We start from the raw sequence: 27831 nt of genomic DNA on the forward strand, positions 1-27831 counted from the left end.
ATTTGGCGAGGCCCGTCGTCACGGCTACACCAATGACACGGCTCGGATGTGGGTGAGCTTCCTGGGTGGCGGCTCACATTCAGCCAATCAAGGCAAACAGGCCACGCTCTAGTTAATGATTATCCCAGCATCTGTCCCCCATCTCTCATCTCTGCGTGGAAGCCGGCGAACACCAGCGCAAATAGACTCAGTGAAAAACATCCAGCCGAGCGGCTTGATTCTGGCTTTCATCGAGTAATTTCATCTCAGTTTAATCAAATCTAGCAGTGCGAGAGTGCATTATTAGCAAACTGTGTGCCCTTGATTCATTATATAGTTAGTGGAGTATGTGGTTGATAGAGGATGAGATTACAGCAGCAGCAATTAATGCCAGTGCAATTAAATACATGATTACCACATTTGGAATGTAATCTCGGTTGTTATCCACATGTTAAAAAAGAAAAGCAACACAGAGAGAGGCTGTTTCCACTCTGTTTACTTTTACTTCGAGAAACCCAAGTGTGTGGGTGATATGGTTTACATTGTGCCATGTTTTTCCCGCCGCTTGGCAAGGTGTATTGATTTCATTTCCTGCGTTTGTTTTGTGGATCCCATCCTCTTCCCTCGAGGCCACAGCAGGACTAGTTTCTGCCCGGTCACCTGGATATGGTGTATTTGCGTTGTTGTTCAGCGGGTTTACTCAATCCAATGAATTCGCTCTGTAATTGATAGCACGGAGGTTTGTGAATTTGCTTGTACACCTGCCCGCCGCTCTCTATCTCCCTCGCATTAGGATGCAGGTGATCGATAAACGCACTGTTTTCCTCAGCTGTAAGTCATGTGGATGCTGCAAGACTCCCTGCGGGCACAAGTGGAGAAAAAGAGACGGACAGCATGGAGCGCCGGGTTGGTGAATTGAACGATAAACAGGAGAGAGTAGCGAGAGGTGATGAACAGGAGGTTCGAGGCAGAAACTGAACCAACACCGTGATAAAACAAAGAAGGCTAATAATCATCTTGATTTATCAGCCCAGCAGCTTTTGAGATGAATGAGAAGAAGAAAGCTGTCTGTGGCCCCTTATTGCAGCCCGTGGGATGAACGCTCACTTTTGCACTCTTCGCCTTTGGTTGGGAAAAAAATGAAGTGCAACATCAATAAAAATGCTAATCAGAATAAGAAAAACACATTGTTTTCACTTTCAATTTAACAGGCCACTTGATAGAAGAGAGAAAACAATCTGGACATCAATCTGCAAAGTCCATTTATTTTTGTTGTGATTTATTTGTAAGTCAGACCATGAATTACACTCCACTGCTTCTACCACCTCTTTGTCTCACACAGACATATACAGTGCGGAGGTTATTTATAGCCGTACGCGCTCAGAGTCATATTTTTAAAGCCACCACTAGTACATTTGCATTTTATAGCTCCTAGTGGTTTTGCATGTGTACTTTGTTTGCCTCTTAAGAAAAGCTTGAAATCTCAGCAGCTACTGCAGCAGTGATCAGCAACACCCACTCATCATCTCAAAGTGGTGTAATGAGAAAGTAAAATATTACTGATTGCAAGGCAGAACACTTGATTCAATTATTTGATAAGGTTCCATCTTTTTGTCCGTAAATACAATGTGTTCACTCCTGTCTTCACGGATACAAGGTCTAAATTGTTACCCTTTTTTTGACCCCCCCAGGTGAGACCAGAGCAGCCCTGTCACGCCCACAGCGCCCCCTTTCGGCCCGGACGGCCCACCACGCCCCGGCGCCTGTGAAAGGGTACCATGTCAGCCGTAGCATGTCCCAGCATTCCTCCGGTGGTGGCGGAGGAGGACCCTGCCACTGCCCGCCTGAGGACTGCGACGGCCCGGGCAGAGACTACTACCAGGGTCACAGCGAGGGCCACTATTACCATCCCGGAGGTCCGGTTGAAGCCTTGGCGTTGGAGAGGCACCATTCTCACCCCCACTCCCATAGCCACTCTGGAGGGGGAACCTTTCCCCGCTCCCACCCCAGCCAGCACCCACCTCACCAGTCGCTTGACTCTTGCGAAGAGTGCCTGTCCTCAGGCCACGGAGGGAAGATGCACCGCGTTCCCCCGAACATGATCGACCAGTATGACAAGCAGGTGCCCTTTCATCCTGATGGCTTCCACACGCTGCAGTACCAGCGCAGTGCTAGTGGGGGTGCTGAGCCACGCAGCGAGAGCCCCTCACGTATTCGCCACCTGGTCAACTCTGTGCAGCGCCTCTTCGCTAAGTCCCATTCTCTGGAGGCACCGTCCAAACGGGAGTACAATGGCACGAGAGGAGGCGGGGACTACCGTGGCGAGAGAGGAGGAGGAGGAGGCCACAGGAGTGGAGGGGAGGATGGTGGAGGCCACTATTCAGGTCATCAGCCTCGCTCCACCAGGAGGAGCAAGTCTCGAGAGCGAAGCAAGAGCGGAGACTCCCGACACGAGTCTGGTAGACGCCACCGCAGCAGGACAGCAGGCTGGTGGAGCTCTGACGACAACCTGGACAGCGACAGCAGCTTCCTGGTCAGTGGGGGCAGACGGGCGTATCCCATCGGACACGAGAGCCTGGATGCAGCAATCCAGGAGCTCACCATGAAGAGGCCCAAAGAGCGTGGCGGTGGCGGTGGCGGTGGTGGTGTGCCGGTACCTGGGGAATGCATCGCCTGCACCACGATGGCTCTGGCTGGGAGTGAAGGAGGAGGACATCACGGGCACCAAGGCCACTCCCTGAAAAGGAGCACCTGGTCAGCCATGACAGTGAGTCAGGCCAGAGAGGTGTACCCTTCTACCAGGGGAGGAGGCTACGAGAAAGCCCTGGTGCCCTTGGAGAGTAAGCTGAAGGAGAGGACCTTCCACTACTTGCAGGTGTGTGTACACTTGCACGTTAACCAGTGTATGTGTGTGTGTGTGTGTGTGTGTGTGTGTGTGTGTGTGTGTGTGTGTCTGTGTGTACCGAGGGAGTACAGTATGTGGGTGATTGTGTTTGATGCTTAAAGCTGACCTGTCTCATGTCTCATGCAGTGCATTTCTTAGCTTCAGTTTACACATGTTGCATCAAAAATGTCACGGCTTTGTTTTTTAGCAAAACTCAATCAGTTCCAGTGATACCTACGTTTCCAATGTCTGTTAAGGACATCCAAAAACCCATTTCAAAACTAAAAGGGCACTCAGAGAACGCAGACCTCTGCCGAGGCCAAGCCCTATCTGTTCCAAGATATAATGGGTTCGACCTTGGCCAATGCAACATCTTTCCAACAAGTTCATGAAAATTGGGCCAGTTGCTCTTCCATCATCCTCCTAACAAACAAATAAACAGAACCAAAAAAACAGAACCTATGTGGCAAAGATAATCATGAACAGTGCTTTCTTTTTCTCTGATGATTCTCGATAATCGTCAATTAAAATCTTCTGTCAAGGCATGATAGGAAGCATAGTGTCGAAACTTTAAATGTTTTAATCCCAACTTGAAAGAAGAGTGAGAGGATCCATTCAAATGAATGTACACTGAAAATACTTTTTTTTTCCCCCAAGGCATACTATGTTCCAACATGATTCATATATCCCTGGGACACTGACACTCTCCTACAGGTATTACCGTAAAAGTCGTGTTACAAGCCGATCCTACGTCCGGTGGGTGTCCCCGCTGTAGGAAGCTAGCAGCAGCGCTAGCTAATGCTGCTGCTAGCTCCCCGCTGGTGCTGCTAGCTGCCCTCTGCCCGAGTCGGGTGTGGAGCCGGGGCTGGTCCCGCTAACTTCGGTGGTTGTCGGGGAGCTAGCGGAGTGCTATCAGGAGCGCTAGCTGGTTACAGCGGGGAGCTAACAGGGACACTGACCGAAGGTTGTAGAGGCTTGTAACCCGACTTTTACGGTACTTGACTGTATTAAAACCCTTCACTAAAAAGCTATACACATAAAAACTATATATATATATATATATATATATATATATATATATATATATATATATATATATATATATATATACTGTGAATCACAGTGATTGTCACCCACATAGATATCTTTTCCCCCTTTGCCATTTCTCTCATTTAGTCTGAATTCCATGCGATGAAAAGCGAATAGCTGTTACAGTGTACCTGCAAAGTCAGGTGAAAGAGCACACACACTCACACATGCACACAAAGATGCACACACAAACCTCCAGCTGTGCTGTGTTAGAGCTGCCACGCAGGCTGTGTTTCTACGGAAACAGTAGGTAGCCACAGGAGTCCCTGGTGTTTTTCCAACTCTCATCCTTTAGACACAGCTGAGGTCTGCTGATAGACGAGACAGAGGGAGCAGGCTCGCGCGTGTTCGTGTTTTCAAAGGACGAACCCCCAAATAATTTGCCTCGGTGCTTGAGACTACCATCACATTCGCACCTCGGGACACGAATTGAACTTCCCCACTGCAGCTTTTCTCATATCTCCATGCGTCACTTACAGTTTTGTGAGAGGAGTGAATTTTGGGGCTGTGCTTGGATGTGCTGAAGTCAGCCAGATTGATCCATTGTTCCAGAACAGACAGCTTCCTGGAGCTGCAGATATAGAGCTGTTGAGGTCCAAGGTACCTCAGGACAAGCTCCAAACTGAAGCCTTGTTCTCTGGAGGCAACATTGGCAATGGTTGCTGCCAGACAAAGTGTGTAAATCACGCATTCAGAAACTGACTTTAAAGCAGCCATGAATGTTTTGATGTTACCAATTGATTACATGTCCACTTGTATATGAAAGTGATCCCTCATGGTGATGAACCCACAGATAATTAGCACCCAGCTGATGTTCCTCTCATCTCTACGAAGCTTTGTAGTGTCAGCTCGTGCTTGGGGGTTTTATAGTTAAGTTCTGAAAACCAACCGCTACCTGCTCTCATAGACTGTTTATAAGAAGTGGATGTAGTCAGTGTGACATCACCTTTTGGTTTTGAAGCCTTGAGTTTGGCATTTTTGCTTACAATGAACTTTTATGAACTGAAAACACACCCTGAAAGGGTTCAAGTTTGAAAACGAAAACATGATTGAGATCCAAACTTGTGTTTACAATGTTTGGTGAGGTAAGTGAGAAGTAGGTTCACTTTCTCATAAACTTCTATACAATCTGACTTCTTTTTTTGCACCCAGAGGAGTCGCCCCCTGATGGACGACAGAGAGAATACACGTTTAAGGCACTTATGCTTTGGCTTCACTTTTCAGACTGCCCTCCACAGTTAGCGACTAGCTGGAGAATATAGTGGAGTATTTACCAGCTAAGGAGCCTCATATTTCCCTAAGGTGTTGCATAAAAAGAGAAGCGCTGAATATTGGACTAATATTCATCAGGTAACCAAAAACACGACTCCAAATGGACGATAATGTTGCTTCTTGGCTGCTGGTTGTATCAACATATCAACATATATTAATACAATGTCAGTTTAGCTGGTCTGTTTTTGAAAATAAAAGGTTTGAAAACATCCTGCCTACCCCTACTGAGAAAGCCCATAAGAGATTAAAGTAAAAATATTTATATATCACAGAGTTTGTTGTTTAGCGAAATATCAAAGTAGTGAAAAGGGAGGACAGAAACATAAAGAATTATATTTCAAATAAATGCAAAAGTGGTATGCCTGTTCCTTTATGTTAGAAAGAGACAGTGCAGTTGTGTTCCCAAGCTTACAACTGACATTGCAACAATAACATGTACATACAGTACACAGTAGGTCATTGCTCAAGTTTGCAGCACAACAGCAAGAAAATAAGTGAACAGCTTGAAGTGGGAATTGAGGAAGAAAATGTGAATCTTCACAACTCTGAATTACTGTGTTCAGAGTCAAAGGGACATGTTCAAGGTTTTCCCCTATGGTGTGATCGGCAACCACAGCGTTGGCCGTCCCTAAGCCTCTCCCATTCCCCTCGGCCTGTGTCCGGCAGATAAGGAATGATAAAAAGCAGAATATGGAGCGAGGGTGAAATGAAGACAGAAACAGCGCGGGAGAGAGAGACAAAGATAGAGGAGGAGGTGGGCAAGGTAGAGGGATGCAGAGATAGCAACGCTAGCTCGGGGATAGAAAAGAGATAAAGGAGGTGATGGTAGCCAAGGGGCAAAGCGAGAGGAGAGAAAGAGCAGCATGAGAAAATGAGAGAGATAGTAGAAGGCCAGGGGGGATCGGGAGATTAGGCTGAATCATCTTTTAAGTGATGACCTTAAAAACACACACTCAGCTGGATGCCAAACCCTGGGGGCTTTGACTGACTGACTGTGTGTGTGTGTGCCAACGTGTTTAGGTGTTTTTATTTGGTCACATGCTTGTGCGAGACCACACAACTCACAGCATTTGCAACAGCAGAAAAGATCGTCTTGCAACAAGCAGCTGCTGTTCCGGTACTTCCTGTGAGATGGTGTGTGAAGCTTTCATTGTCCTGTAAAAGAAGTGGGATCAAATGCGCACACACATTTATATATCAAACTAAGTGGTCCTCCAGAGTAATATCATTATCTGTACAAGGTTGATAGGTATTCACATCTGCTATGATGCTAATTAAAGCTGCACTTGTCAGTATTTATATTGACAATGGATCAAATGAATGTGTGTCATGTGAAAAGCATCATTCATAGCAACACATACAGAGAAAAGCATCACCTAACCCTGCAGCTCCCGTCAGTGCTACAGAGCGTTTTAGCCTCTTTTAGCTCATTGTTTTGGATTTATGGCCCACAAACTCTGATCACATCCTGTATCACTACCTGCCCAGCACCAAACCCCACACAGACAGAGTTAGCAACTCTAATAAATTGGCATATTCATTTACAACATAACTAGGAAACAAGCGTGCAAGTCAGTAATCAGTCATGTAAGCATGTATGGGTGTATGAAAATGTCTGCAGCAACCAAGTGGGAAGATGGGGGAGCTTTTATATCAGCAACAGCCACTCCGAACAAAGTGTGGCTAATGAAGCTGAGGACCCTCCACTCTGCAAAACAATGAAGATCCAGCAAGCAAAAGGACACATGGGACAGACATCTAGAGGAGTGAAGGAAGTAGAACACAGAAAGACAGATATTTTGTTCAGGAGTTGATGGAAATCAAAACAGAGTTCAATGGAAAATGGACATTAGACTTACATTTGTCAGGTGCCCAGAAACACAACTGCAACACATTGCTAATGTAATCCCTTTGTCTGCTGGGAATTTGAAAAAAAGGCAATCGATGATTTTTTAGGTGATAAGATGTGAGATGTTTTCCTGCGTCCCCCAAACGGCCCAAAAATGCAACTAATGTAGCTTTAATAAAGACAGAACTTTGGAGCTGCCGATCTGTGTTTCTCATTGGTCAGCACCCCCACAAATCATGGAATGTTTTGGGACATCATTGAATTTATAGGGGGACAGGGAAAGTCAGGGTATTTGAAAAATATTTCACAGCTTCATTCACTGCATTAGAGTGTGTCTCTTGCTAGCTTCCAGTCCAGACAGGGGTAACATTTAAAGAGTTATGAAAGCATTCTGACTTATGAAAAGTCATACATTTTACATGACGGCCACAGAGGGAGCCTGATGTCATTATTATTATTTTTTGTTTCATATCATCGCTCCGTATCAATTCTCTATTTGTTGTCTTCCTCCTTAGTTTCTGGCTGTGTTCCTATGTGTGTGTGTATTTCATTTTATTTTCTCATCAGACTCTCATTCATCTGCCCATCTGTCTTCCTGCTTCAGTATGTTATTCAGCTTCTTTCTCTCTCTCTGCCACCCTCCCTGCCAACATTTTGTCTGTCCACTGCTGGCTTACCTACCTTTTTGTGCATTGCTTTATTTGCTCTCTGTTTGTCGGCTTACGTTGCTTCTGCTTCTCTGTCAGTGTTTCTCCAGCTGTCAGAGTTTCTCTATTTCTGTAAGTCTCTTTGTCTCTTGCTCTCTTTCTTTAATGTCATCTCCCATGTATGTGCATGTATGCGTGTGTGTGTGTGTGTGTGTGTGTGTGTGTGTGTGTGTGTGCACGCATGCTCTCACCGGATTCATGATCATGAATTTAGCTATCTGTGCGGATGTGTCAGCTTTACACTGAATGCCCGTGTGCCATGACTGTACGTCTGATTCAGCGTTCTCCCTCTGTTTGAGGTGTGAAATGCATTTCAGTGATGAAATATATTTCTGTTCTGAGAGGTCCTTTTTCTTTAATAACCGATATTGGGAAGAAGCTGCCAACGGCGCAGTGACAACATCTGCAATATCTCAACACTAATTAATTCACACTGTGATCAATTGCTTTTCCCTTAACAGTTAGTGTAGATAGAAGAAGAATGCATTCTTACTTTGGAGTCATTTTAAGTGTTTAACCCATTAACAAAGGGTCTTACTAAAACGATTGACCATGTATAAATGTTTGTACACCTTTACTCACTGTATGGTGCAGATTAATCCTCCTCTGTCCTTTTCTTTCCAATAATTTTTTTACTTCTCTTTGACTATGTGAACACTATTACTAATGTGATTGTGTCTCAGGTCCCTTCAGACGACTGGGGTGATAGATATGGTGGCAGTGCAACGGACGGCGGAGGGGAGATTCCATGCCGTCGCATGCGGAGCGGCAGCTACATCAAGGCCATGGGCGATGATGACAGTGCTGACTCAGACACCAGCCCAAAGGCCTCGCCCAAGACCACTCTGATCGCCCAGAGGGATGCCTTTAGACGATCTATCAGCATGGATCAAAGGTCAAATGTCACCAAATGGAGCGTCTGGCCGTCATAATGCTATGCTATTATGTTGGAGATAGATTACTAACTGTTTGCTCTGTTTCGAAAGATGACATTTTGAACACGGGGCGACATTTTTGCATGATGCTGATTTAGTGTCGTTGGAACATGCCTTTGATTTCCTTCCGTTTTGGTGTTAAGGTCCTGGGTTCAAGGGAAATATCACATTATTGTGACTCAAATTCATGTTCACCACTCTATCCACTGTACTGTATTACAATAGACAAACTACATATTCACAAAACTATACAAGAGTACACATTTTTGATTTAGTATTGCACTATTGCGCTGGGATAAAAACCTTGATGACATCACCTGGGTTATGTCCTCTGCTCCATAGTCACAGAGAATATTACATACATTTAGACAGACTTAACTGCACTTCTGCATGTAAAAAAGAAAAAGAAAGAAAAATACATTAACTCAAATGTTTAGAATGATTTCTCATTAGATAAAATGACAGTGATAATATGATGCATTGCACTTTTTCTCACTTGACATGGGCATGAAGTATTACACTCAAAAGGTCAGAGCATGACTCAGTGGCATTTTATCTGATAGTTGTGGTTAATCTAATGTGTGTTGCTGCTGTGAAATCTGACCCAAAAAAAAAGCACAGCTGGAGATTATACAGCCAGAAAATAAAATCATGTCATCAAGAAATAACTAGTAGTTGTTGCAGTCATCAGCAATGCTGATTCCGCGTATTCATTATTTCATTCAGGTACTCGTGTAAGCAGTGCACAGACCCATACCCCAACAGCCGAACCACACCCAAAACCCAGACCCGCTCTCGTAGTTACACCCGCTCTCTGACCAGCTCACAGGTAACAAACAACATATCTTATTTGTGTGATTTGTGAATCTGTTTAGACTGTCTAAACTACATCAATGTGTCTCTCTCACGTCCGCCAGTTGGGAGACACGTTAAACCGCCAGTTTGAGGCCGTGTGTGAGACCATGTTCGGAGAGGTGGAGTCTCAAGCCGTCGAGGCCTTGGACCTTCCAGGTGTGTTCCGCACCCGCAGCCACAGCTATGTCCGTGCCATCCAGGCCGGCTGTTCCCAGGACGACGACTGCCTCTCCGTCTTCTCCATGTCGGGCCCCCAGGGAAGCATCAAGGGCGGGGCCGGTGAGTGTGTGCATGTGTGTGCGTGGTTTGGCGCACTAATAAATGCATAAAGTCTGTGTCGTCTGCATGAGTGCTACAAGGATGGTGTGGTTGCCTTTTATGTGGCGGCAACCTGCTGGGAGACGCAGTAGGACAGACGGTGTGAGAAGGGGTTTTATGACAGCTTGTGTCTGCTTACTTTGACAAAAGCAAGCTCATGCACACACACACACACACACACACACACACACACACACAACCACAAACCCTCCACCTTCATGCGTTGCACAGCTACGTGCAATGTGGGCGTCCGATTTGACTTTGTAACCTTGAATTTCTCCTCTATTCCTTCAATCTCTTTTTTTTCTCCCAATCATTCTGCAGCACTTTCCTTGTGTTTGTATGTGTGTATTCTATAAGCACAGACTTGTGTGTATGTTATTGTGCATGCTCTTTGTTCTCTGTATCTCATCTCTCCCATCACCCTCCACGGTGTGATCGCAGGGTTCTCAGGCTCAGTAATAGGTACAGGAATGTTCTGATGATAGCTCAGCTTCTTTCTCTCTGTCTATCTACCGCATGCCTCTTCCTGGTGTAGTCTCACTCTTTTGCCTTTTTATATATTACTCTGTGCATTTTGTATTTTTCTGATCTTTTGTTTGTTTTATCCATGCAATCCTGCTCTTATTCAAGCCCAATATACAGTAAACCAGGAGTGATTTGTGATAGTGTGTGTGTGTGTGTGTGTGCACAGGAGACGTCAGCGCCACTTCACTACCTTGCAAGACTCAAATGTCTAAGTTTAGAACAGCAAATCCCCCCTGATATTTATTAAAGCCTCTGTGAAGTGGTGTATACATCAAGTACAAACACACATGCGCAGTACACAAACTCAAAGACACATACATCTACATGCATGCATGCTCCCATGCTGAAGCTTAAACTGTGACAAGCCGGTTGGCGGTGAAGATGCTTTGAAAGAAATGCATTAAAGTTGTATCCCTTATTTGCTGAAAATGAACTGTGTGTGCGCGTGCACACAGGCTACGTTAGGCTACCAAGCTGTGAGGGAGGAGGAAGAGACGGAATCTACCCTTCTTATTGTAATACTTCTCTCAGGAAATTGCTTTATCTTCCCAAGAAGAGAGTTGAGAGAAGAGCTTTTCTATTTTTCACTTCTTTCATGTGTGTCTTTTCCACCACGTCGCTCCAGAAATGTATTCCAAGAGATGATTTTTGGTGAAGAGAAAGGGAGCTTTTGAGTTTTGTTTATGAATCTTTCTGTCACATCTTGTATAGGCATTATTATTTATTAATTTTTGTTGTTTTCCCTCTTTCTCTCTGTCTTGGTTTACCCTCCTATATGTCAACACATTTCTCTCTTTTCACTCTATTTCCTTTCACCTTCTCCATCCAGTCTGTTCCTTTTGTAAGTATCCACCTCTCCTGCTCCCTGTTGATATAGCACCTTTTTGCTTTTAACAGCCCTCTATGCCTCTTTCTTCCTTTCTCCCCCTCTTCTGACACTTAAGTCTTTCCTTATCGTAAAGGTGCTCCTCCCCCACTCCCACCTCGCATGTCCAAGTCTTCACTGTCGGTGCGAGCCCAGAGCAGCACTGAGTCCACCCAGGATGCCTACTTCCAGAGCGGCGGACAGTTGGCCTCAAGCTCTGGCCCCGGGCGTCCCAAGCAGCACAGCAACTCAGTGGACCTGGGCAGCTTCGACGGCCCCTCGGGTCGCTCTTCCAGAGGAGGCTACTACACCAACACAGGCCCTGGACGCTCCCGACAGCACAGTAACTCGGCCGAGAGCCTAGATGGGGTCAGGGGCTCGCGGGAGCTGGTGCCCTACGGTGGGGGTCCGGGAGTAAGGGCCAAACACAGCAGCTCGGCTGACAGTCTGCTGGAGGGGCCACCGAGGCCAGCCAGGGAGAGGGACGGCAGGGTCGGGGGCAGCCTGGGGAAGTCAGTGTCACTGCCTCAGAACAGCATAGTGCTGAGTAAAGCTGGGGGGCCGGACGATGGGCGTGGCGGGAGGAAGTGGAGGCCGTCCATAGCTGTGCAGGTGAGGAAGGACATGTTACTCTCTCAAAATATGTGAGAGTGGTGTCGATCTTCTCACTGGAGCCCCAAAATATGAATGATGAATGAATGAAAATGTCTCATTTATGACCAGTTGTGTGTAACATCTTTGATTGATTCATGATCATGGTGGTTGTTGCTTCTTCTGTTCCAGGTGGACAGCTCAGAGACTCTGTCAGATTCAGACGCAGAGGGCAAAGCTCTTACAGAGGTCCACTCTATAGGAGTCCAAGTGGAAGATGACAAAAGGTAATAGAAATACAACTGGAAATCAAAGCAGAGATTTTCTTCCCAACTTTTTATTTTGCCTGCCATTTAACTTTTCATAATTATGCACACAAACTGACAAACTAAGATGTGCTTTTGTTTGTTTGCTAATTGCCCCAAAATGCGTGGCCTCATCAAGAGCGTTTGGTCTTTGCACAGTAATTTATGTGAATAATTGTAATTTACCATTTGAAAAATCCTTCATCTCCTGGGCGCCCAGCAGTGCAGCCACCTATGGTTGATTTCTAGGCTAGATCCTATTATTTCATTTAACATTTCATCAGACATCACAGCTTGAACACAGTAACACTTTGTTCCAAGAATGTCGGCTTTTCCGACTGTTACCAGGACTACTGCAAATCATGCACTCGACATGACGTTCGCACAAGATGCAGCCGTTCTCCTAATTATATCCAGCATTGCTTCATGGGTCAGATGCGCGAGCATGCGCGCGAGCACTCGGCAACAGAGCGTGTTCCCGAACCCCGAGCAGTGTGTCCTCGTGCACCTGTTGACTATATCCCCCGTCTCCTGCAATATGCAAGGACGACGGAGTGATATCGGGAGAGTCACACCTCAAGCCTCATCAGACAGCAAATAAGGGGAGGTAGGGTATTAACTTGTAATAGAGTAAACACTCATCACTGAGTCCATTGACATGACATTTGCACACACTGCTGCGTCATATGCCAGAGGATTTAGCAGGGCTTATCACAGCCCGAGAGAGCAGTCGTGACTCCAGCGACAGCATGACTGTCTTGCTCCAATAGGAATGTGCAATAATTAGGAGACAAACTGGCTGAGCATTGCTTTTGCGTGCGACACTCTGTGTGACTGGATGGCTCCCGGCCTGCTGTGACTCCCTGTGTTGCAGGCGGGCTCGTTTCAAGCGCTCCAACAGCGTGACGGCGAGCGTGCAGGCCGACCTTGACCCCGAGGGCTTCCCGGGACTCAGCATCGCCGTGCCAACGCAGGACAAGAGTCTCCAGTTTGGCTGTTCCTTCCAGAGGCACTCGTCAGAGCCGGAGTCAGCTAGCCAGTACACAGATTGCCATCGCACTGTCCACACGCAGGGACAATGGGCCTACAGAGAGGTAGGTCTGCAGTGACACGCTGGGCAAATACCATTGTTCTTATCATCCAGTGGGTATTGGAAGTAGTTCAGCCATACATAATGGTCAAATGAAGTGCTTGTAAACTAAGACATACGAGTTAGGAGGAGGAGGAAGTATATCAATTAGTAATGGTCCAAATACCCTTTTCTTATGCCATACCAGGACATGATCCAGAGTGGCTATACCACTGAGGCCTGCCAAGCGGACCCTCGGCCCCACCAGCACCCACACTTGCCTCCACGTTCCCACTCCCCTCTGCCCATCACCGCTGAGAGAGCTTGGGCGGGGACACCGTCCCTGGAGGGCCCCCGGAGCCTGCCCGACTCGGGCCGAGCCTCGCCCTGCATGAGAGACGGAGAGTTCTTCTTACGCCTTCTGCAGACAGAGGTGGAGAGGTTGGAGGGCTGGTGCCAGAACATGGAGCGAGAGGCCGAGGAGAACGAGCTGCCAGAGGAGAGTGAGTTTGGGATCGAATAAAGGATATACATTGAACGCTTCTTTGATTTCTAAAGCTACTTGTGTGCTGTTTCCTCTCTAGTTCTTGAGCTGATACGGAGTGCAGTTGGCAGCGCCCAGATGCTCATGTCTCAGAAGGTCCAGCAGTTCTTCCGCCTCTGCCAACAAAGTGTGGTGAGTGTGTGTGATTGAATGTAAAAGCATGACAACACACATTACATATGGTGCGTGGCTTTGCTGAGATTCCCTGTCGCTAAAGGCCAAATTAGCTTGGCTGCAAAAACACTTACTGGAAAATTGCTTTGACCCATCACATGTCATGTCCTGTCTCCCTGCCCACTCAGGACCCGTCAGCGTACCCCCAGCCCACCTCTCAGGACCTGGCGGGCTTCTGGGACCTGCTCCAGCTCAATGTAGAGGACGTCAGGGTCAGGTTTCAGGACCTCCAGAGGCTCAAGGACTCTGGTTGGAGGCTCCCACCGGAAAAGAAGGTGAGAAGCACAGGGGTCCAAGCAGCCCTGGTTTCCCAACAGCGCTCTCCCAGAGCTAAGATGGCAGTGTGCAGAAGAGTAGCGCAGATGGCTGTGCCCTCCAACCCTATGCATGCAGTAAAAATACAGAACAGCAAGAGGAACTGAGCTGCCAAAGAGACGGTGGAGTCTTAAACTGATAGAAATTCAAATGCATATCAGCTTTTTTGCATTTATGCAGCTAGTCAGACAGAAGAATTGTGACTGTTACATTGTTGTCTTTAAAGGTTAGGCTACTCACTGATCACTTACATTATTTTTGATAACAAACTAACGGTTGTTTCTTTCTTCTTCTTTTTCTTTTTACATTATCTTTTTTTTTTACCTTTTTCTTCTCCCATTTCATTTCCTTTTACGTCACCCGATGCCAATGCATGCTGAGATGCTTTTTTCTTTCTTTATTTTTTTGACTATGGTTATTTGTCTCTCATAATGTCTCGGCCTGTGATTCGTCCTCACTTGAATTTTACCTTCTTTTTTTTTGCGGTTTTGCTCTTTTGTTTGTCATTCTGTTGGTTTCTCCCAATTTCTCCACTTCCTTTTGCATGGGATACCTTTTGTACATTCATACAATACCTTTTTTTTTTCACCACCCAATACCATACATCCACTGTCCGTTTTCATCATATATCTACGTCTCACCGTTGCCGGGCTAGGAGGATAAGAAACTCCCTCCTCCCTTACCAAAGAAGCCAGCAGGCGGGGTGAGTGGCAGCCTCCGGGCCGATAGCGTTGGGGATGGGGGCGCCGGGGGTGGAGGAGGGGGATCGGGGGGCCTGGTGGTGCCTCGCATTGGTGGCCATACCCTACCCATCAGGGAGAAGTCTCTGGACCTCGGGGACCGCCAGAGGACAGAAGCGAGGAGGAGGCTGCTGCAGACCAAGCGTACTGCCTCCTTCAGGCAGAACTCGGCCACAGAGAGTGCAGACAGCATCGAGATCTACATCCCCGAAGCCCAGACTCGACTCTGAAGACTGTGGCGTCTCCCGTCCGCCTCCTCACCCACACTCAGCCCTGCGAAGCTGACCTGCACACCAATCTCAGTCTTTCTCTGAGCCCAGTATCAGATCCTCTGCAGGTCATCTCTGTTCATCCGCTATACCCTCCCTTCGGCATTTCCATCACTTCCCTTACCACAGCCACAAATTCACTCCTCTAGCTCATTAAACAAGCAATGACAGCCATTTTAGTGTCTTGAAATTTGGACATTTTACTGACACAGAGGCCTCAATGTGAAATGGTAGCTAGCAGACATGGGTTATCAACTTTTTAAAGAATTCTCTGAATTTCCTTTTGGCGGACAAACACGAAACAGTCCACTTTTATAACAGTAGTCAGTAGTCAGCGGAGGTTCACGCAGTAGTAGCATGCCTGTGCGTGTTCACCGAGCACTTCTCCATCACTGAAAATAAAGGGCTTAAGGCACAAAACCTCTGTGGAGACGACGAGATTACAGAATCTCCCTATGGATCCCCTGTTGCCATCTCCTGAATGCCATTTGCAACTGAATCAACTGCGATATATAGCCACACTCTTTACCGATGCTATCAGTGTGGATGAATAAACATGGGTTAATTTCTCACCATCAGTTTAAATGCCCTTAAAGTCAGATGGTTGGCGATCCCCAAAGAACATTCTCGAAGCATAGTCAGTCAACTGCAGCTGGCACTTTTCACCCTGGTGCCATCTGTCCACCCAGGCACCCAGTCAAAGAATATGAAACTATTTTCTGTCTCTTCCCCTCATTCCTCACATCCCGTATCCCCATCCACTACCCGCAGTGATGCCGTTTGAATGTGCAAGTGCTATTTGTACATAGTGTGCACACTGATGTTTGCCAAAAAGAGCTTTTGCTGTGTAGCATCACAGCCTCGACAGCTAGAGAGCATCACAAACAACCGTTTGCTTTTCATGTAGTCTCTCTGAAGTTTCAAGTGTTCAGGGGTGGGGTCGATGGGGGTTTTTAAGAGAATATATTTTGGTGGCTTTTTAGGACTCTACTGAGAAGGCCCCCATTTCACTGTGAGACTACAGCACCACCTAGTGGTCAAATGAGGGCCCAAAACCAACCACGAAGGTCTGTGGAGAGTTCTTTCCACCTCAGTCAGGATTTACCGGCAGCCTGATGAAACAGCCATGAAAGAAGATCAGTCTCTTCATTACTTTTTATCAGTTATTTCCGTTCTCTTCTCTTGAATATTCAGAATGGACTTTCACATGATGTGTTTGCATAATTGCGAATTCTAAAGCAGCGGATCACAAAGTAATAGGGGAGGAGAGCTGGCGATGTCTCCTGCAGAATCCACTGGCCTAACTTGAAGTACAATCCTCTCAGTTTCACACGCGGCTGATGAAAGGAGAAAGGATTCCTCTGAATTGAGAGAACACAAAAGGAGTCGTATTTAATCTAAAGCCCGTCCAAAAAGTCGTCATGGAGAGGAAACCATCCGTTGTGAAACGATAGAAGAGAAGCAACTTGATAGTGTTTGGTAATTATGCTGAGATTAGGCTACACGTGTTATGAATGGAATTATCCAATATGTTAGTTAAACTATGTGTTCATTTCTCTTCCTCTTTATTTACTTCTTGAAATCATACTATCTGGTGTCTCCACGGAACAAAGTGTAGCATGATTTTAAAGGCTTCGAAGGGGTCTTATTTATTTATGTCCGAACAGATATTTCATATTTAAGTGTTTTGTATGGATGGTGCCTATGTGTTTGTACGTTTGTAGTGTGAATATGAAGGGCTGCGTGTCATGAGGGACATGTGATGAAGCCCAGAGAAAAGTCCAAATCAGCCGTTTTAAAGACAAAAGACACACAGTAAGAATCTTTAAGCATGACCTGTTTTTTTTTTTTTTTTTAACTTCTGGGTGGAATGTGTTGGCGAAATGGGATATTTTAATGGGAGATGTATATTTTATAATATAATCTACATTTCTAGATTAGTAGAGACTATTGAGTACAGTATATGTACAAAAACAGCATATATCAAATGTGAAAAACTACAGTATTATTATGATAGATTATAGCATTGTGTGAAACTACAGCCGTGTGGCATATCCAGACTCAGTACACGTGAAAAATAATTGAAATTGATTATTATCTTCAGTTTTAGAGTGCTGGGTCAGGTTCACAGGGTATAAATGGCAAGACTTAATTGCCAAGTATGATCCTACTTCGGCCTACTCTATATCTGTCTGTGGTTATAGCAACATATACTGCTGTAGCCCCTCCCTGTATTCCCCCTTTAGAACCAACTACATGTGCCTAACCAGCTATATGTGGAGGTTTCCTTTGAACACAGTTTACAGTATATATATATATATATATATATATATATATATATATATATATATATATATATATATATATATATATATATATAGAAAGATATGTAAATAGAAAAGTATACAAATCTGCAGAGAGTATTGTTAAAGAAAATGTTTCTATTGTACTGACACTCCATCTTTTGTCTCCCTCACCTTCACTTGCAATACACACATGCGACTGGCAGATTTTGTGGATGTTAACACTGCATGTTTTATGTCAACCTCCTTTGAAAAGTTTAGCAGAATCTCTTTTTTGACTGATAAAAGCAAAGCTAATTTTGTAGCTTGTAAACATTTTTTTGTGATTGAAAATAATTGACAGGATTTATACACAATGCCATTATTTCAATGACTCATGCCTTTGATCAAAGATGATATCATTGGAGGACAATGACACTGGCAACCTTGAAACAGCGATTTTGATTTGAATCTCTGCTGATCAATTGAACAACCTCCAAGTAAAACAAGCTGCCCCGGCAAAGACAAGCTGGGCTGAGAATGAGACTTGTTGTTCAACTTATTTGCAGCAGTGTGGGTTGCGGAGCAGCCTTTTTTTTTTTTTTTATCCCCATATCCTCCTTCTCTGTTACCCTCAAACTTGACAACATCTCAGTGGTGTTTGACACAGCCCTCATCAAACAAAGCACAAATACCTGCTTTTATACTGTTACTCCACTGTGAAGGCCTCTTGACTCCACCCTCACAATCCTCAGACCTACACACAGAGGGATGGCGCGGTCTTTCCATTACGAGTCGGCCTTGAGGGACTCCAGGAACTTAAAGAGGCTTTGTTGGATGTTTATCCACCGTAGCAACTACTGCTTCTTCTTCAATTCTCGCTGACTTTCTCCTCTATACTTTTGATCAAACGTGGAGGTGTTAGCCAGCCACCTTGCCTTGAAACAGGTCCATTGCAAACACATATTTGGTGGTTTGATTTCCAACACTGTTCCGTATTTTACAAATCCATCCGTCCTCTATCTTCACAGTACAAATGCAGGAGCCTCAGCTAGAAATAGCACCTGGGTGTATAGTTGTGCGAACATGATCTGAACACTCACCAACACACCAGACAGACTGCTGTACGAACCCTTTCACCTCTTTCTAGAAGTGCAAAAACCCCTCGCGGACAGCCAGACGGACAAGTCAACTCCGACTATACCTCAGTTTCTAGCAGCAGCATCTCCAACCCCGACCCAGGCCTCTGTCCTCAGGGGATTCTCTCAGCCAACGGACCCTGATAATATAGGACCAGATCAGTCCCGCAGGAATGTTGTCCATATTCTCTGAATAAAAAGGGAAACCATTTGAGCTCAGATTATCTCGCCATTCTCTAGTAGCCATTCTCTGAGACTGGAGAGCGGCTGAATCGCAGGGAGTGAAAGAAAGTGGAACAAGTGTTGGTTGAGGCCGGAGCTCAATTGTAGCCAATATGTGTGGGCTGTATATTGTGCATCTGCAACAAAGTGGAGCAGGAGGGATGCTGTAGCAGCAGATTTGAGTTTTAGTTACGCAGAGGCTGAGCTGCTCTGGAGGAAAAAGCAAAGTCACTGGTTGAGTTAAATCTCAGTGGGAGAAGCCAATATCCTATTATGTCTGGCTCACCAGAGCTACGGAGCTGTGGCTGCTTGTCCCGTTGCTCCCTGCAATATTGAAAATGGATCTGCAGTCAAACAATTGAGTAAATTACCATGTCTTGTTTTATTGAGGCATCTGTATGATGAATAATCACAGTCACTTATGTTTCAGCAGTTGAATTGTTTTAACTAACTAGCAACAATAGGACATCTGGGGATATTATTAACAGTAACTTTATATACAGCATTAGGAGAAAAGTAAACAATGGGGCTGGATTACAGACATGCTTTGTTTCCTGTGAAGCTCTTGTGCACAGGTAGATCATTTTATTCCAGCGGCGGACCCCGCCACTAACACTGATAAGTACTATTTAGAAAAGGAATTACAGAATGTAAATAGATTTATTGGCCATTGATGGAAAGCAAATCCAACCACAAACAGTTCAATCAAAATTTCATCAAAATCTTGTATTATATCTTTACATTTACATGTTGATCAAACTTCTTTAAGTTTTGTCTCCACTCCAAGAGGTTTTACTCCCCTCTGCCTCCAGAGCAGCTCTAACCCTTCAAAGATATTCAACTGAAACTCCAATGTGCCTTTAGCACTGAGGTATAATTGTGTGTGTGTGTGTGTGTGTGTGTGTGTGTGTGTGTGTGTGTATTTAAACTGTAATGTTGCTTTACAGTATACACACAGGTAACCACGTGGGTCAGAGACAACTGAGCAATTACTATGTAATTAACAAAAAAATAATACCCAGCCACCCTCACGTTTACAACAATGTAAATACCTTGTTACCAATGGACATTGCTATTCTCGATATATTGTTATTACAATATGATTATTAGTAGTAGTATGATTATTGTCATCAAAAGGTTTAATTATTGTCATCACTCTCATTATTATAAATGGTGTTGTCGATTATAGCTATGAGTAGAACATTGTTCTGTATTCAAGGGCGAGTCTTGTGTACAATAACAAAACAAATAGTTTATTCTATGATGACAAGTCTTAAATTGCTGCTACTGAGGAGACGGAGTACAAGTGAAGCAAACTGACAATAACTCTGGGAAGACATTTTTCTCTGGGATCAATGATGGACACTCCAGCGAGGAGTGAGAGATCACACGAGGAACGCAAGCGTTGAACAGATGGACTGAATGGAAGATCCAAACGGTTTGTGCATTTATCCCTCTCTGATCTCTTTATTCCGCCAGAGGACAAAAACAACAAGGACATCCAACTGACACCGACTCTTCACGTTCTACTTCTATAATGTAGCAAAATCTAAAAAGCCCCTCGTTGTCTACTCTCTCCACCTCTGCTCCTCTATCATGTGTTTCTCACTATGAGTTTTAATCAAACGGGTTTGATACAGCGAGCTTTTCTGTCTTTAAGCTCGGCTTTATCTTGAGTTCTCTTGTTTTATACACGTTTGATTCAGTGCCAAGACAGCATATTGTACATACAAACATCAAAAAGGCTTATGTTTTTTTTCTCTCCTATAGAAAACAATTGACTGGAACATATAGCAATAGTGATGCCATAAGACATGAACTTTTGTTTCAAAAGACCACCGTGGATACGCAGGATGCATGAGCACACCGCAGAGACGAGGAGATGAATATGTGCTCGACGGGCAGCGGAAGGGTGTTGCACAGTGAAGTGTAAATCATGATTCTGTTCGTTGTGTTGTGGTTCTTCATTTTGTACATACAAATTTATTTATTGATCTTGTATGTTTTATGGATCTAGATGTGTCAACGGAGCACGTCCGATAGCGCTGAAGCCCAGAGAGGTGGCACACTGTGACGTGGTTTACCCCAACACAGAATGTAACACTGTCAACGTTGTCAAAACATTTTCTAATGGCTAATATTAGTACTATTAATATGATTATTATAAAGCTATTTTAGCGAGTTAAACGAGGGGTGCTGTGTCTCTTTTGTCTTTCTTTTGTGTCTTTATTTACTGTCTCTACTGAATGTTTAATGCACCGAATCCTGAAGTCAGTCAAATCTTTCTTTTAGTCTCGTAAAACCAGTTTAAAATCTTTGGAGGGCTATTTCGCCGTAATAAACGATCAGATTTGATTGACAGCTGCCTGGTAATATAACAAGCCCAAAAATGTCAACGGCTTTCGATTCAAATGTTGCTAAACTCTGATTCTTAACACTGTTTTCTGACCAAGCCTCAAACCAGCGGGTATAAAAAAAAGGCTTTATAGCACTTTAAAGGAAAGTCTAACATTTGATATAGCACATGACCCTTATAAAATGGAAAATTGTTTATACGCTTCAGGTTTTGTACAGATTATACAAACAAGAAGTGTCAGAATGTGAGCTGTAAAATTGCAGGTAGGAGGAATTTGTTTAGGCCAGGCTAGCTTTTTGACCCCCTTCCTCCTCCTGTATTTTTCCCATCTCTCTCTTTGCTAAATAAATTTGCAATGCAAATGCAATTGCTAAACAGAGTACACCTATTAGGGAGATTAAAAGGGAGGACAGAGGACAATTCAACACTGGTATTCTGAATCAAATGCACTGTCCCCGTGGGTATACTCTTCCCAGTCAGGTCTAAACTCACTGACACATTTAATTATTTTCTTGTCCATTCACAAGATTGTCGTTGTAAAGAACTGAACAAATAAAGCGTGCTGCTACTGAATATAAAGTGTCCCGCTGAGATGTAAGAACAGCAGTGGCCTCAGGAACAGAGAAGCAGGTTGAGGTCAGGAGTTAAGTCAAATATAAACATGTGGGAGGTGAATGAGTAACGGAACCCTGAGGCACTTAAGGGAATTGAAAAAAATAAAAGTGCGAACAAGTGCTGCACAGAAGATCAAAACAGTCTTCCAGAAGTACTCGTCATCTAGTTCCCAATCATGACCTCTCTGCGGAAAGAGAAGTGATTCACTTACACTTGAGTGGAAAAAGCACAGTCAAGGTTTACACGTCTCATCCGAGGCTACAGAGATTCGGCTTGTAGTTTTTAGAGGTGGCAATTGTGTCTGAGGACATCACAGCAGCGAGGAACAAGTGGTTCCTTTAGTGATTACACATGAAGGACTCTTTAGTGAGAAAGCTTTATTTCCTGACCTCGCTTTAATGGCCCTGTACACCCACACAGGTGTTTTCAGTTCTGGCTGATTAGACCTCTTTTCATCGACCAATAAGAATGCTAAATATGTAATTTGTCCCGCCCGAATGGTTCAATAACGCTAACTGCAGACTCAATTAGTCGATGTCACAGTCCTGAGAAGAGGTCCAATCACCAGATTAACTCAAAACACCTGTGTGGGTATACAGAGGCAGAGCCTACCCCTCTCAATTTAGCTTTTCCCCTGGTATAATATAAACCTTTACGGTTACTAGTATACTGTGTGGCACAACAGAACCATTGATCAGAAAAATCATCTTTTATTCAGTTATTTTTAAATAATTCAGTGAAAAAAAGTGCTTTGTAAACTTTTCAACATACCCCTTAAAACAAAAACAAAAAAAAACATGAATTGTTTCTGAAACTGCAATTAGACAGCTGAGAAGGTGCCGTGAAAGATTTGCTGAACAGAATATTACACTTTCAATTCATAATCTTTTTATCATTTTAAAAGGAGAAAAATGAAATCTTTAAACAATTATGAGGTACGGACCCATGTCCAGTCTTCAGAGCCACAAAGGAATCATCGAAGAGAAGCGTTTCATTCTTTCATTTTGGCAAAAATACTCATCCATTACATAAGTGCTGTCCCTTTAACCATAGTGCACACATTTCCCAATGTCCCACAAAAATAATCACAACCTGAGATGAATACATTTTCAATATTCAACCTTGAACACTTCTGGGGTTTACGGCTCACTGGATGCCTTCCAGTTTGAGCGTCCAGGTCCGACTGGGGGAATAGGGCAGTTCAGGTAGAAGGACAGTAAGGCCAGCACTGGGTTGGACTGGGGCCCAAGGTAGGGGATTTGGATTCCCCAACAAGGTCACCTGGACAGGAAACAAAATAATGTTATTTAGATTCTCATACCTACCTCATTCCCTTCTGTAAATGTATAGTTCCTAAGCTGGTCATGTTGTTATAGTACAGCTACCCAAAAAACAAGAATATGTATTTCTGTAGTTAACAATGTTCCATTAATTTTAGTCAAAGCTTTGTTATTGAGCTTTTCAAAAAAAAAAAAAAACAGACATCATTGTTAGTCCCTTTACCTTAGTGGCTGCTGATGTTTTGGGTCCTAAAAGTTGCAGTGTGAGTTTGGGAGGTCTGGCTGTCATGATGGCATAGACAGTGGTTCCTTTGGATGTAAACCTACAAAAAGGGGAGACGATAATTGCATCAATGTACTTTTTCAAAGTTTTAAAGGACATCCTTCTCATAACCTCCCCCCCACCTTTTTTTTTAGCATCTCCACTGCAAGAACTTGGACCGTTCATAGTTGGCCGCTTTAAGGAACATTTTTAGCTCCTATATCAGAGTGGTACCTTCCCAGGGTTGCATCTAGATGGGGAAACCTGCCCTTTCTCAAACTCTCGCTAAACTCTGCGCCCAAAGACCTTTGCTGACCTTAACCATTCAAGGTCAGTGCCTAACCTTATCCATCTCGCGAGAGATTTGGAAATTGTGGGGAAACATCAAGACACAACCGTCTCCCAGCACCGGAGGAATCGGCGTGGGAGTGATACATATGAGCCAATGCAGCACAGACAACTGACATTTTCCTTAAAACCTGTATTTTGCGTTCTGTCGTTTACAAACAGCAGCTCTCCAGTGGGAAAGAAAAGTATGTAAACAATAAACAACGCATTCCTTTAAAATTGTAAAAAGACAGGCACTACCAGATCAGAGACGACTTCACCCTCTCCTCTTACCAGACTGGCACAGTGGTGTTCTCTGTCTGGACCCTCCAGGGTTTGGAGGTGTATATGGCCTCCCCGTTTATCTTCAGCCAGGCTCCAACACCCCTGAGTCTCTCCTCAAACACTGGGGGGATCATCCCGTCGGGTGTGGGACCCACATTCAGAAGGTAGTTACCTCCCAAAGCCACAGTGCGAACCAGATCCTGTAACAGAAGCAGCAGCAGGAGGAGCAGGACAACCAGTCAGCCATTGTAAAGAGACGCCTCACTGATCACAGTATTATTATTATCATCATCATATACGGTTTTTGAGCAGTGAAAACGAAGATGACTGACACATAACGTTCTTGAATTCATTTTGGATCAGTATTCTCTTGACAGTGATGACCAAACATGATTGTAACATAGCCAATTAAGGATCAGCAAATTGACCGATTAAAAACAGCAACACTTTCCTCATTACACCGATTCCTAGGGGAATATTGGTTTCCATGACCGATGTATGCGTTTGCAAATGAACACAGCGACAAAGTAAGAAATTAACCTTACAGATTTAGTAATAAATTGATACCATCACATTATCCGCACCTCTACAATAGTGGGCAAGTCCATCAGCTCACTCATATTCATATTTCGCCGGTAACCCCAGGAAAGCGTGTCCACGGACGTGCACTTCTCCCATTTGTGTTTGGGCAGTTGGCCTGGAGTGTATTTGTCTTCACAGTTATAGTAGCCGCCGTGTTTACATCCACAGCCAGCTCCCCATCTGTCATTGGTCACAATAGTATCCTAAGACCAGAACAAGTACATGAATACATGCTAAAACCATTAATTGTTGAATTTATAGCGCAGCATTCTTGCAGTTATCACCATTATGTATGAAAGCACCTACTTTGACAGGGCTGTCATTGTAGAGCCAGGCCAAGAACTCGGTGGAGTTCCAGTAGGTGTCAGGTGCTTCCCAGTCCCCATCAGACCAGATCAGCTCAGGCTTGTACCTGCAAAACAGGAAGTCAAAAGGTTTTGAACAGCCTGCCATGAAGTTGTATCTCATACCAGGCACATGTCAATATAAACCAAGTATGATTTGTATTACCCTAATTCAGTACAATAAATTAGTTTGTATTGAAATCAGCTGATGGGGTAATTCAAGTGTTACAGACCTTACAACCATGTTGTAAAGCTCCGGCAGCAGTTTATGCATCACAAACTCTTGCGTTTTGAATCCATTCTTCTTGTCTGCCAGGTAGAGAGGGTTGAACCACTCATACAGGGAGTTGTAGAGTCCATAGTGCAATGACCTAGAAGAGGAAATAAAAAAAACCTTAGCCTCCGTCATTGAACGATACTCGACAGCCACAACAACACTACAAATCAGAATTATTTTTTTTGTAAGGAATCAGTGACACTATTAATTAAACCATTAATGAAAACAGACTTATTATTTTGACATTGGCAAGGAAACTGTATTTAATGTGAATCGCTCACGACATGGCCAATACATTATTCACCCAATTTGGTCTGTATCTGTGCCGATATCAGACTGGTGCATCCCTCGTCTACAGCAAAGAGATTATTATTAAATTCTCTGAAATAAAAACAGATCTTATCATCACCAGTGTTTTAGGAGGAACTCCTGCAATTTCCCCACTGCAGGACTAATGAAGGATTATCTTATCTTAAGTTAAATATCCTGAACAGCATTGTATTCTTTCTTTATATATAATAATCGTGTCAGCACTGTAATTACTTCCAGTTACAACACTTGGTGACCCACCTGTTGCGCACTGCCTCTCCCAGGTCTCCCACTAGGTCTCTGTGAGGACCAGTATCAACTGAATTCCAGTTCCAGGAGTTCGGGGACGCCCAGTTGGTGAACCCTTCGTGGTGTTTGGCAGTCAGGACGACATATCTGCGATGAGGATGTGGAAGAGTTACACAATGCACAACGTACGTATACGTGCAACAACCATAGTTTTTAGGTGAGTTCGATACCCGGAAGTGAACCGGTCTCGTAAAAAACTATAACACAACATTTAAGCTGGCGTTCGTCTCAATAAACACACTCACTTTGCACCCGACGCCTTGAATATGTCCGCCCAGTCCCCCGGGTTGAAGAACTGCGCGTGGAACTGAGGCGCGAACTCCGGGTAGCTGAAACTAGGCGGGTAGTTCTTCGACATGAAGCTCACGCACTTCTGGTCCGGGGGCTGCTGGCCCTGCCAGTGCCACCAGAACCACTCGCTGCCGAACCCGGGCACGGAAAACACACCCCAGTGCACGAAGATCCCCACCTTGGCTTCGTCGTACCACGAGGGCAGCGGCCTGGCGTCCAAACTCGTCCAGTCCGCGGTGTAGCGAGCCGCCGTTTGGGACGCGAACGCCACAGCGAGGACGAACGCCGCGAGCATGATTATGACAGGTGCGCCTGCTTGAAGGCAAGCAGGTGAGCGGAGAAGTGTCTTCAGAGACGTGAAACCAGCTGATTATGGAGGATACAATGTCTCACTAGTGGAAGCTGTGTTAGACACGGACTTCCCTTTCTCTGTTGCGACCCTTCCAGGTGTAATGTTTCCCATCATGAGACTGGGATCACGTGACCATCCCGTCCGTCTCTTTTTTCTTCTTCTTCTTTTTAGGTTTTATGGCGGATGGCATCCAACAAAAGGTGCATTACGCCACCTACTGACCAGAATTATCTATTCCTTTACGCACACTAAATAAATAAGAAGAAAACAATTACATTAAAAGGGAGTTATATCAATTCGGTGTTGTTGTCTTTTCATTGCAACTGTATTGAGCAAACACGCAATTTATTTAACAAACAACAGACCATGGGAGACCACAATCTTCACAGGCTGAGTTTCATAAGTGTAAATCGTACATGTTGAAATGTATAAAGTCCCACGTACAATACATTAACAATTACAAGTAATACAGTCGACACATGGTGAAATCAGTTGCAACAATACTCACCGTGTGGAAAACTCCAGGAAAGAAAAAACTGCAGAGGACATGGTCTCATCTTCTTCATTTGCATAGTGTGATTCATTCTGATTTCCCAACGATTGTCCCCCCCCCCCCCCGGGAATATATTGTTTCGGCATCCCTTAATGGATAATGTTTGAATATATATCATGGGTAATATTAAAGTAAAAGTGGTTTCGTTTAGTAATTTGATGAGGATATTTTTTTCCAGTAATAAATAATTTTTGGAAAGGTTTACTGAATATATACTTCAGATTTCTTTTAGAAATTGTAATTATTTGCAATCTGTTCTTTCACTGTAAATACACAATATTCTGATATAAGCAGAAACAAACTGAGACCATCATCCAACTACATTTTGAAACTGAATCTGTTTATATAATGCATTGAAATGTGCAAAGTTTGTACAGTTGATTAAATCTTCCTTCTTTTTTTAAAGAAAAATAAATGAACACACTCCAAAACCTATTTGAATATGTTCTATCATATATACAGCGAAAGAAGAATAGTGACTTATGCACATATATGTTTCTTGTGCCCAGTGGGCAACTTTCTTTGGAATTAAAACGCCATCTCTGAACAAGGTGTTATCCAGTTCTTGGCTCCATCATGCCGGGTCAAAGTCCGCATCGGTCCCCGGCTGTTCTGCGCATGATGTGACCGCGGAGAGCGCGTCCAGCCCGGCCTGGACGAGCGTGTCCCGCCGCTGAGACGTGCGGCTGTAGCCGAGCCGCTTCAGGGTCCGCCGGGTGGTCGTGAGCGAGATGGGCTTCTCTTGCCCGCTGCTGCTG

The 27831-nt window shown here is 44.4% G+C and overlaps 2 protein-coding genes across 2 annotated transcripts; one reads left to right on the forward strand and one right to left on the reverse strand.

Moving 5' to 3' along the window:
• Positions 1–1771: 1771 nt before the first annotated feature.
• On the forward strand, positions 1772–15249 carry dlgap3 (discs, large homolog-associated protein 3; the record flags this gene model as incomplete). The annotated part of the gene is made up of 12 exons (XM_079232295.1): positions 1772–2854; positions 7820–7852; positions 8464–8675; positions 9442–9544; positions 9633–9849; positions 11361–11893; positions 12065–12159; positions 13052–13271; positions 13455–13749; positions 13831–13922; positions 14093–14239; positions 14935–15249. The coding sequence occupies 12 exons, from the start codon at positions 1772–1774 to the stop codon at positions 15247–15249; spliced, it is 3345 nt and encodes a 1114-aa protein (XP_079088421.1).
• Positions 15250–22625: 7376 nt separating this feature from the next.
• LOC306749017 (tissue alpha-L-fucosidase-like) lies at positions 22626–26545 on the reverse strand. Its single transcript, XM_079232258.1, has 8 exons — positions 26123–26545; positions 25830–25964; positions 25216–25353; positions 24945–25050; positions 24641–24841; positions 24066–24256; positions 23406–23505; positions 22626–23183 (listed from the first exon to the last, which is right to left on the reverse strand). The coding sequence occupies exons 1-8, from the start codon at positions 26461–26463 to the stop codon at positions 23049–23051; spliced, it is 1347 nt and encodes a 448-aa protein (XP_079088384.1). The 5' UTR covers positions 26464–26545; the 3' UTR covers positions 22626–23048.
• Positions 26546–27831: the final 1286 nt, after the last annotated feature.

The sequence above is a fragment of the Taurulus bubalis genome, assembly GCF_910589615.1.
Source record: "Taurulus bubalis genome assembly, chromosome: 16".
NCBI classification, from domain to species: domain Eukaryota; kingdom Metazoa; phylum Chordata; class Actinopteri; order Perciformes; family Cottidae; genus Taurulus; species Taurulus bubalis.